At 38.3% G+C, this 11904-nt stretch overlaps 1 protein-coding gene across 1 annotated transcript; it reads right to left on the reverse strand.

The window, feature by feature from the left end:
* On the reverse strand, positions 2207-3632 carry LOC109232351 (proteinase inhibitor I-B-like). The gene is made up of 3 exons (XM_019398087.1): positions 3504-3632; positions 3223-3354; positions 2207-2559 (listed from the first exon to the last, which is right to left on the reverse strand). The coding sequence occupies exons 1-3, from the start codon at positions 3622-3624 to the stop codon at positions 2366-2368; spliced, it is 447 nt and encodes a 148-aa protein (XP_019253632.1). The 5' UTR covers positions 3625-3632; the 3' UTR covers positions 2207-2365.

Here is an 11904-nt window from a genome sequence, read left to right on the forward strand (position 1 = left end):
TATATTTTTTATTTTTTGAATTATTTTTAGACGGATCCCCCCACCCGTATTTGTATTAGGATCCCTATCCCCGAATCTTAGAGTTACATCGCTGAGGATCCGACCTTTAGATCCGCAGCAGTGTTTCATCATCTTTAATATTTTGTCATTTTGATTGGGAAGTGGTTGTCACATTGGTACTATTCTGGTTGAAGGAGTTTCAAGACTATGAGACAAAGAAAGAAACTGAGTGTGATTGGACTGTTCTATGATGCTAGTTTATGCATTTTTTTAGGACAAAAGCTTAGAGTTAAAATTTTACATACAGCTAAATATATGGTTAGCAAGAGGGACATTCACAAGAGATGTGAAGGTTAAATCTGCAATTCGACTTGTCAAAATTAAAATGATTCATCATATGATTCATATCTATTGCTAGGGGTGGCAAAGGGGCGGGTCGAAAATGGGTAATTAAAAAAATGGAAAAATTATTCGATCCGACCCGCATTTGAGACGGATAAAACGAGTTATCCGGCGGATAATATCCATGTAATCCCTGGCTTCTTGAATATGATCACTTATGGGAGAATTTCTAGTCTTCCAAACTTGAGGAACCCCAATTTGAGACTTTACAAATGTAAAAGTTAAACACATTAGTTATCCATTTTCGAAGTGGATAATACGATTATTATCCATATTCGACCCGTTTTTAAATAGTTCATTATCCAATCCATTTTTAATGGATAATTTGGTGGATAACTGTTTTCTTTTAACTATTTTGCCACCTGTATCTATTGCTATCGTTTGATGGTCCTTTTTTCCATTCAGAAATCTAACCTTACTATACCAGTTCACGTTGCTTAAAAAAAATTCAGTTTGCGTTGTTAAGAAATGAGATAGTTTAATACATTCATATGAGCATGGTAACAGTACCAGGGGTCTTAACATTTTGTTTGCATGACTGATTTAATTACTTAAGAATTTAAATGGAAGCAGGTGGTACGCCTACCACAAGTGATATTGAAATGAGAGCGGGTGGTACGCCTACCACGAGATATGGAGAAATGGGATCGGGTTGCACGCCTGCAACAGGATGAGTTGAATATGAAAGTTGTCTTATCTCTTCATTTTTGCTAGAAGTGAAACTGTAGATGTACGCTCTATTTTTCCTGATAAGTTATTTCTATCTGTTGCCCCTAAGCATGCTCCATTCCCCAGCTTAAATTGCTATCTTCTTGCTATTTTTCTCTGTGGTACTTGTATATATATATCTGCACAGGTTTTATCTGGAGTCTGGTCCTAGCCTCGTCACTACCTCGCCGGGGTTAGGCCAGACACTTACCAGCACATGGGGTCGGTTGTGCTAATACTACGCTCTGTGCTCTTTTGCACAGATCCAGGTCTTGGTCAGCAGCAGCAACAGTAGTGTGAGAGCAGGCTTTCAGTCCAGCGAGACCCGAGGTAGCCTTGCAGGCGTCCGCAGGCCCGGTGTCTTCCTTATCCTCTCTTTTTAGTCTGTTATCTCATTGTATTCGAGACAAACAGTTTGTGTTTTCTTTCAGACGTTTGTATTTAGTATTCTTAGCAGTTCGTGAGTACAGTGGCACCAGTCTTGGGTAGAGGATTTTGTTGAACTTTTCGCATTTCTATTCAGTTTTATATAATGCTAAGACTTCCGCTTATTATTTAATCTCGTTGCTTTCATATTATTGCCAATAATTGTCAAGAAGGAATTATGCTGTTAACGAAAGGTAATTAAATTTGGCTTGCCTAGCTCCTACGAGTAGGCGCCATCACGACCCCCGAGGGTGGGAAATTCGGGTCGTGCCAGATATAATTTGAGGCCTCGAGCAAGTCCGTAACGTGTTTTGGGATTGGTTGGTAAGTTTGGTTGAGGTCCCGGGGGCCTTGGGTGGATTCCGGGTGGTTAACGGATTGAATTTGGAGTTTGGAAGAAGGCTGAAGTGCTGGTTGCTGTCATAACCGCACCTGCGAGAATTGGGCCGTAGGTGCGGAGCCGCAGAACTCTGGACTTTGCCTATAATCTACAATATTTTTGAATTATATGATCATCTCGTTTAAGAATTTAAAATTTTAAGTAAGAGATGTTAAAATAATAACGTCTTCAACATTCTAGCAGGCGGAGCTGTGTACGTCAAATTGCATAACAAACGAAAAGAAAAGCAAAACTGGAAAAAGTTACAACATAAAAGAGAATGAGGCAAGATAATTGTAATACATGCATAATACAAATTAAAAAAGCCACACTTATTTTATTTATTATATCGAAATAGTAGAGTACACTATAGAACACCAGTACTCTATTTATTAATTCTTGGGGCAGCTTATTCTAAATCTACCATAATAGTCCCATAGAACTATTTAATTAACCCATTGTGGGAGTAATTTGAACAATGAGTTTCCAGTTAACAACCACAAAAACTCGACCACAAACATAATTCAATGGTTTAACCATACCAGTGAACAAAAACTGAACTTTGGCTATGGGATTTTCTTTCTCAATTATTTTCTTAGCAGTCTCCGCTGGCTTTCCCACAAGCTCAGGCCATGATTGCTTTCCTATAATTAATAAAATATAATGAAACAAAAGAAATTAAAAAGAATATATAGTACATGACACTATAATAATACTCATAAAAAAACATTATACATAAACTATAAGTACGTAAACATCATGGAAATTTAAGATCTCTATGGAATAATTAACACAAAGGCCTTTTACATTATTTTATATTCTCCCACCCCACAAAAATAACATAAACTACTCTTTTTCCTAGCTCGTGTTTTATTTTAAAATATTATTAAGAGAGTTTACGTTGTACTAACAGATGAAAAAAATTATTGAACAATCAATTAGTCACTTGTAAAATAAGTACAAGTGAATCTCTATATATAATAAACATTAATAAGCGTCAACCTATTAAAGTTGATAACTAACTTTCTGTCACATGTTAACCTATATTGATAATGCAAAAAATCTTTACACTATAAGTATATATAATTTAAATCTTTACTAATAACTTAAAAAAATACAATAGCTTTGAAAATAGGGAATAATACTATTTGTGTGTAGATATATACTATTGGAATGAGATAAGTCTAATTAATTAATGTAACATTGTCAATGACGATTTATATAACCGACACCAGATTGTTTTAGACCGAAAAATAGTTATTATTGTTATTAAAAACTATAAGAAGAAGAAAGAGTAGAGAGCAAACCTGGGCAAATAAATGAGAGAGAGACATCATCAAGTGTTTTCACTTGGTTTTCTTTTGCCATTGGAAATTGCAAGACTTCTATTCCATCACTCACTTCGAATACCAGATCTCGTGCCGTAAGAGGTTGAAAAACTGTAATTCAAATTAATAAATCTTTCACAAAAATAATTACTACTACTTATTTGAAAGATAACATAGGTAATAAGTTATGTTTTTGAATATTTGAAATAAATGTTCAAATAAAAATAAGTAGAAATGTGCATGAGAAAAGGCCAACTTACGTGATGCAAGGAGCAAGAAAGCAACCACATGAGATAACTTGAACATAGTCTTCCCTTCCATTGTCTTTGCTTTGAAAAATACAAAGAAAGAAAATCCAAATTGTATTGTTTTAAAACTCATTGATTCCACAGGATATTTATAGTGAGTTAGTACCTCATTTACGTGAGTTATTTATTCTTTCAACAACCACCGTGCAGGGGCTGAAATTAGTGGCGGAGCCAGAATTTTCATTAAGAGGTGTCAAAATATAAATAATTAGATATATCGAAAAATTAAGGAGAGTCAACGTATAGTAAATATACATAAAATAAAAAAAATTATCCTTTTTTTATTGTTTGTAAATACACGTTTTTATCAACAGCCACCGTACACTTTTTTTTGTTGGTTAGTAAATACACGTTTTTATCACTATTTAAAGGTTTTGGCCACCACACATTATTGTACCATAAAGATATATACACTGCATTAGAAAATAAAGAAAAAGACAGAAGGAAAAATAATAGTACTTACTTTTAACTATATAGAAAAATAAAAAAGGGATACGACCAAAAGAAAAAGAGCTATGGTCCTCTATAAAAAGTTTTTATTCATCAATTATTTTGTCTTTATAAAGAACACATTATAAATGTGGTTTAGTATACCTGATACTGATAGCTCCTTATTTGCCCTTCAATTTACAGTTGCGTTTGTATCCAACTATATTTTTGATAATATAGGACATTTTATTAGTGATATCTTACGTGAGAAGTGTAAAAACTGACCTAGTTTATACAGCTAGTTTAACTGTAGTATATAATAAGTGAAGGTGCTCTTGAACGATGAAGGGCATTTTCGTGAATATAAATTTTTTTAGGGCTAAATACTTAAGCTGTCTTTCAGTCGTGAAAAAGAAACACCGCGTCCCACTAAAAGTCTCATTCTTTTAGTTCCCGTTTTCTCTCATTCACCTTCTTCTCTCATATTCTCAAATTCTATCACTGAATTTTCTCATTCTTTTAGTTCCCGTTTCAGTGCTCTTTCTCATTCACCTTCTTCTCTCATATTCTCAAGTTCTATCACTGGATTTTCTCAAAGTATTTGTGGAACTCTTGTTGTCACGATCCAAAAACCTACCGCATGCGTACACCTAGTCTCTAAGACTAGGTAAACCGATTACTAACAACGATTAAATCAGTTTTAATAATGATAATGAAACATAGTTTAATATAAATGCCGAAACAAAAGCGGAATAAGCCTATGCGGTAATAATCATAACAACCTCCGAAGACTGGAAATACAGAGTCATGAACTCTAACAAAATACATAGAAAGATCTTAAAGATCGAGATATAATACTGTTCAAATACAAGCTGACAGTACAATGAAAGGAAAGGACTCCAAGGGACTGCGATGACCAAGCAGCTCTACCTTGAATCCTCGCTATCAACAAGCTAACTCCGCCCGAGTCTGATATCTCCAATATCTGGCTCTGCACAAAATCGTGCATAAGTTAGTATTAGTACACCACGGCCGGTACCCAGTAAGTATCAAGACTAACCTCGGTGGAGTAGTGACGAGGAACAAGTCAAGACACTCACTAGACAATTTAACCTGTAAAGTATAAAAGTATAAAACTAATAATGGGAAGCAGAAATCAGTAAATGGCAATAAGATCAACAAGTGGTAAAAACAGTAAAGCAATAAGAATACTGTGAAGTATCGCTAAAACCAAATAAGGAACAGAAGGAACAACCAATTAATCAAGTCGTTCTAACACAAGTTTCACAACAAAATCACTCTGTGATACTTTATCTCATAGTCACAAGTCACGGGTTTCAACCCACTATCATATACTCACGGCACCTTGTGCCCACGTCTCGAATCACAACCGCACAGATAACTGTAACGACCCGACTTATTTTTTTAAGAATTAACGCCCCGTTCAGCATCTTAAGGTCCCGGGCTACTTTGTAAATTCTGTTATGACTTGTGTGTGTGGTCGAATTTGAAGATTCGGAACTAAATTGAAAGAACAATTCTCATTTTTGAAGCTAAAATGAAAAGAGTTGATCGGAGTTTAACTTTTGTGTAAATGAATCCGGAATGGAATTTTGATGATTCCAATAGCTTCGTATGGTGATTTCAGACTTGTGCGCATGTTCTGATTTGGATTTGGAAGTCTGTAGGACAATTCAGCACTTTATGGTGAATATTGGGAAAAAAATTGGAGTTTTGAAATAACTATAAGTTCGACCGAAGGTTGATTCGATGATAACAAGGTCGGATTTCCATTCCGGAAGTTGGAACAGCTCCATTATGTCATTTATGACCCGTGTGCAAAATTTGAAGTCATTTCGGATCGATTTGATACGTTTCGACGCATAATATAGAATTTTGAAGATTTGAAAACTTATAATTTGATTCAAGGCGCGATTCGTAATTTCGACGTTGTTTGACGTGGTTTGAAGCCTCGACTAAGTTCGTATTGTATTTTGGGACATGTTGGTATATTTGGTTAAGGTCCAGAGGGCCTCAGGTGGATTTTGAAATGTTAACGGATTGGATTTTGGACAAAGGGAACTGCTGGAATTTTTTATGTTTCTGGACAACAACTGATGCAACCGCTTCTACGAGAATTTGATCGCAGAAGCGACCTCGCAGAAGCATGAAGCTCTTCGCAGATGTGGCTGGGAGTTTATTGGGCAGAGGTCACAGGTGCGAAGAAATTCCCGCAACTGCGTGATCGCGGAAGCGGGCAGAGAAGGCGCAAAAGCGGAGGGCATCGCAGATGCGCTTTTGGCATCGCATAAGCGAAAATGCCTCCGCAGATGCGATGGGGCTGCAGGCCGGTGTGTTCCGCAGAAGCGACGCTTGTGTCGCAGAAGTAACTCTGCAGATGTGACTGTCACACCTCCTTTTTACTACCCCGGAAGGGGTATAAGGGAGTTTTTTCCAATTTAAGTGACAATTGAAATGGGATTATTTATATTAAATTCAGAGTCGCCACTTGGGATAATTTATGGTGTCCCAAGTCACCAGTTTAAAATCCCGAATCGAGGAAAGTTGACTCTTATTTATGGTCTGCTGGGTCGCTTTGATCATACTTGGCTTATAAAAATTGTCTAATTACTTATTTTAGAACCTATGTGCATTTGCCTCTTTTAATTAAGAAATTAACCTGAAACGAGTCACGTGTACGCGTACTCATTTCGTTTGGCGCGTCAAGAATCATGTCACGCGTACGTATCCATAATTAATCACGCTTTTATTATTATTAAGAAAGTTTATTCACAGCGCATACTCCAATTTGTTTTTTAAAACGTGGTCATGTCTGACATGAACCTAGTGCCCTATATGTTTGCTACCTAGACGAATCAATACATTTTAACAGTGAGCTGAATCTATTAAATATAACCCACAAACAGCTGCTAGGATAATAATGCCAAAAGACACACCACAACTGGGTGCTTTTACTTTTTAATCTACTCATTATGCAGTACTAATTAAGAAATTATCAACAGAAACACTTCAGACCGCTTATATAAGCCACAACATTCAAAAGGGTTGGTCAAAACAACTTGACAAGGACAATATCAACTGACCAAGCAACCAACAATACAATTCTTTTGTGCACCTCTTTACTAATTTCCATACAACTTATTTGGAAATCTATGTATTATTTAACACGGAATAGAATGTGTAATATGTATTATCACTATGTGGATAAGATTATCTAAAGACAAAAATGCTCTTATGTTAGGCAATCCTTGCATAACAATCTATGCATTAGTATTTACCGCATAGCAGTTCTTATATTATTATTCACAACATAAACAATCTCGGCATTATAATCCCCATAATCTAAACAACGCGAAAGTCCTGAACCTATTGCTTTGGTCATTCGAATAAAGTACTTGGTTTGGATGTGATATATAAAACAGCTACTTGTTTGTACTTTATGAGAAACTGCCATAATTTCAGGTTTCATGACCACATTATCATATTTCGCTAAAATCGGAAGACAATCAGACAACAAACAAAAGATGAAACTGAAATAGGCACCAGAAACTTACACAAAAGCAGGCAAAGTATAAGGAGGAGGAGACCGGCGCAGGAGTAGAGTATAAGCAGTTTGACGACTATCGCCGGTTTTCTGTTCGTTCGACGTCGATGGTGCGAATCCGGCGTAACAATGACAGTAGAGGGGAAAGAAATGACAGGAACAACGGTTAGGCGCAGGAGTGACAGTCATGGCCGTCGCCGGTCATCACCTCCGGCAGCGGCAGCCATGGGAAGGGTGCGAGCTGGCGACTGAAGATCGTTGGCTGTTGTAACTCGTTTCCGGCGAGCTCAACGGACAGGAAATGGGGCGTTAGATTTTGGGTCTGAAAGCTGAAGAAGAAGACGTTCGAGGGGGGTCTCTTTGAAAACGGCGGATATTTAGCTTAGGTCTCTTGTTAGGTTAGCTGCTCCTTTTTTTAGACTTACGCGTTACCCCCTTAGGTTTTAGTAAGGCCGTATTGTGGGCCGGGCTCAGCCCGGGACCGGCGCGGGACCGCGAGACCACGGGCTAAACGGGCCGGTCCAAACGGTCCTAGGAGTGCAATGTAGGCCGGTCCTCCATGTTGAGACCGCGAGCCCGGGACCGTTTAGCCCGGGATTGGCTGGCGGGCCTGGGCCGGTTCAACCGGGCCTAACGGGCCAGACGACTATTTGTCAATTTTTTTTTAAATTGGCCAACGGTTGGAAGTTTAAAAACTAGCCGTTGGCCTGCCAATTTAGCCGTTTGGCTTTTTAAAAATAGCCATCTGGCCCCCAAACTTTGTTTTAACCCCAAACTTTTTATAATTACACCTTTCCCTATTCTCAACTATAAATACCCCCTCATTCTTTCATTTTTACTCACAAAATTATCAATCTCTCACTAATTTTCTTCTATAATTGCTTACTTTATTGTTGCAATTTGTGAAAAATTGTGAAGTTGGTGAATTGAAGTATTCAAGTCTTCAACGATATACAATTTTCAAGAAGTTGTTCGTCAATTCGGTAAACTCGTTCCAACTCTTAAGCTTTAATATTATAGTTTTGTTTGTTTTAGTTTGTATAATTATAATTAATATGGCATTTTCTTTGAAAAAAAATATTTGGCGGTAAGGGAAAATCTAAAATTGGTGAATCTAGTGGCCAAGCTACTCCTCCTCCCCGGCTCCCCGACCCAGACCTGTTACCCGTCCTCCTCCACCTATTATTCTTGATAGTGATAACCCTTGTTTTCAATTTACCGATAGTCAATTTTGCCATGATATTGCACCAGGTCAACAATTGAATGATGAATATATGAATGCTCTTTATAATAATACAACTATCGAGGAAAATGATGAGGAAAATGATGATTTAGATGAAATGCAACCGGATTTAGATGATACACCTACTGTGACGACCCAACCCGTCGTCTCATGTATTACAGCCCCGTTTCCCCCATTTATTGCTCTTTCATCTTTTATTATCAGCATCGAGTGAATTAGAGTTGAATTGAATTGGATTGGATGGGAAATGAGACACTTAGTCTCTTTAAGGAAGATTTGGTTTGAAAAAGTCAACCGAACGTTGACTTATTAGTTAGAAAGCTCGGATGTGAATTCCGGTGATTCGGTTAGCTTCGGGAGGTGATTTGTGACTTAGGAGTGCGATCGGAATTGAATTTGGAGGTCCGGTGTAGAATTAGGCTTGAATTGGCGAAGGTTGAGTTTTGGCGAATTCCGGTTGGTAGGTGGGATTTTGATCCGGGGGTCGGAATGGAATCCCGAGAGTTGTAGTAGCTTCGCTAGGTGATTTTGGATGTGCGGGTAAAATTTCAGGTCATTTGGACGTCGTTTGGTTGGGTTTTTCATCGAATGCGTAATTCGGACGTTTTTAAGAAACTTAGGCTTGAATTCGATGTGATTTGATGGTTTTAGCGTTGTTTAATGTGTTTTAAAGATTGGAACAAGTTTGAATAAGGTATTAGGATGTGTTGGTGTTTTTGGCTGAGGTCCCGGGGGCCTCGGGGTGAATTCGGGTGGTTAAACGAGCGTTTTGAGGTGTGTTGCAGGTTCAGTTTTTCTGTCATCTGGTATTTCCGCTTCTGCGGAAATGGACCGCAGAAGCGGTTCCGCAGAAGCGGTTCCGCAGAAGCGGGTAAAGGAGCGCAGAAGCGGTTCGTAGCCTGGTGGAGTGTTTCCGCAAAAGCGGAACATTCTTCGCAAATGCGAGTCCGCAGAAGCGGACTATAAACTGCAGAAGCAGTCTTGAGTGGTTCGCAGAAGCGGAATTTGAGCCGCAAAAGCGGAAGTTGGTTTTTTTACTGAGGACCGCAAAAGCGGGATTTTTAGCCGTAGAAGAGGTCCCACATAAGCGGAAGCGGGAATGCAGAAGCGAAAGTCGCTGGGCAGAAGGGTTTTTATATTATTATTTCATCCGCGAGTCTATTCGTTTTTCCTCCATTGTTAACCACCTTAAGAGCTTGTTGGTAGAAATTGAAGAGGATTTTGACGGCAATTGATTGGAGGTAAGTCTCGTGACCTAGAATCGCCATTTTGTCGAAGAATCAGCCTTTAATTCTTGGAAAATTGGGTATAAATTTGAAGAACTAGGGCTTGGGTTTTGAAATAAAAATTTGGGATTTGAAGGGGCATTTGAACTCCGATTTTGGTAAATTTTATATGTACGGACTTGTGGCGAGACGAGGAATCCGGTAATGTGAATTTTGTAATTTTTCGAGAAGTGGGCCCGGGGCTCGGGTTTTGCCAACTTCGTGAATTTTGGTATTTTTCGAGTCTTTTCGATTGGGTTATGTTTCTTTAGCCTATTGTAATGTATTCGTTGTGGTTTTAATCAGATTCGGCGTGTGAAGAGATTGATTCGAAAGGCAAAGGCATAGCGAGCTAGACTTGTGGCCGGCTTGAGGTAAGTAATAGATGTAGATGATGACCTGAGGGTTTGAAACCCCGGTATATCACATTGTGACGCTATATTGAGGCGAGACACATACTCTATGACGAGTGCGGGGTCGATTGTGACTGGGGATTTGTGACCTAGTCCGTTCCGATTGATGTTCGTACTGTGTTCTTGACTAGAAATTATTTGGTAATCATCCTACTTGGATTTTATGAATTTGTTTGGGGCTTTGTGCCTATCATGTGCATCCTTCAGGGATCCTTATCACTGTTTCCATGATGCTTAGCATATTTCATGATATCAGTCCTAAGCTAGACACTGCCTCGAAATGATTAGTAAACAAAGAAAGATTTAAACACTTAGCTCTATAATTCCTAATAATTGATACTAAAATAATTAATCTGACTGTGCCCGAGTGGCTTGCATGCATATATATATATATCTGGACTGAGTGTGGATCGGGCTGCACGCCGCAGCGAATGCTACGATGATATTGCGCTTGGGCTGTAGGAGCCCCTCCGGAGTCTGAACCCCCACAGTGAGCGCGGGTACCCAAATGGATCGGGCTGCGCGCCGCAGCGGTCATGTGCATTGCATTGCATTCATGCATTTTATATCTGTTGGTCTTAATTGTCATTGTTTGCTGCTGTTTCATCGCTTAACGTGCTGAATCGTCGATTATAGCTTTATATTGTAATATTTCGGGATTTCTTACTTTCAGCGATTATATATGTTTATTACTCACTTTACTCCCTGCACCATGTGTGCAGATTCAGGTGCTCCGGAGACTTAGTGGAGTTGTTTGCTGTTGTCGTGAAGTTTATTTTCAGGAGTTGTTGAGGTAGCTGCCTGACGTCCGCAGGACCCGACTTCTCCCCTCTATTTCATTTATCTTTCCATGTCCTAGACTTCTTTTTTACTATGGATATATTACTCCATTACATCTAGAGACTCTAGACTCGTGACTCCAGATCTATTGGGGAATGTTTGGATATTCGTTATTATTTTCCGTACTATTTTATTTAGTTTCGGATTGGAACCTTGATATTTGCTATTTTAATCGTATTCTTGCCTAGCATTAGTGTTGGGCGCCATCACGACCGGGATTGAGGTCGTGACAACCACACATGTTTATTCTTATCGATTCTAAGCACAATAGAAGAAGGATAGCATATAATTTTGTATAGTAATAGTCTAGATAGAACTAATCCAGTATAACATAATGGATGTCAAGCATACACACAGTACACATCGAATAAAATATACTGGAGTCAAACATAACTCAACAATTATCCAGTATAACATACTGGAAAACAAACACTGAGAGAACAGACTTCCAGTATAATATACTGGACAACAATCTTAAACATCGCAGACTTCGATTAAAAGATACTGGAGTCAAACAAAACTCAACTATATATTAATAATCATCCATTACAACATAGTGGAAGACAATTATTAACAGGATATACTCCAGGTATAATAT

Source organism: Nicotiana attenuata, chromosome 9 (assembly GCF_001879085.1).
Source record: "Nicotiana attenuata strain UT chromosome 9, NIATTr2, whole genome shotgun sequence".
In the NCBI taxonomy this organism is placed as follows: Eukaryota; Viridiplantae; Streptophyta; class Magnoliopsida; order Solanales; family Solanaceae; genus Nicotiana; species Nicotiana attenuata.

Excerpts from the sequence above, each read along its gene's own strand:
- LOC109232351 (XM_019398087.1), bottom strand. The coding sequence starts at position 3,624 with ATGAGTTTTAAAACAATACAATTTGGATTTTCTTTCTTTGTATTTTTC. Across the intron at positions 3,355-3,503 it reads TTTCTTGCTCCTTGCATCAC|TTTTTCAACCTCTTACGGCA; the intron begins GTAAGTTGGCCT and ends TTTGAATTACAG. Across the intron at positions 2,560-3,222 it reads TCTCTCATTTATTTGCCCAG|GAAAGCAATCATGGCCTGAG; the intron begins GTTTGCTCTCTA and ends TATTAATTATAG.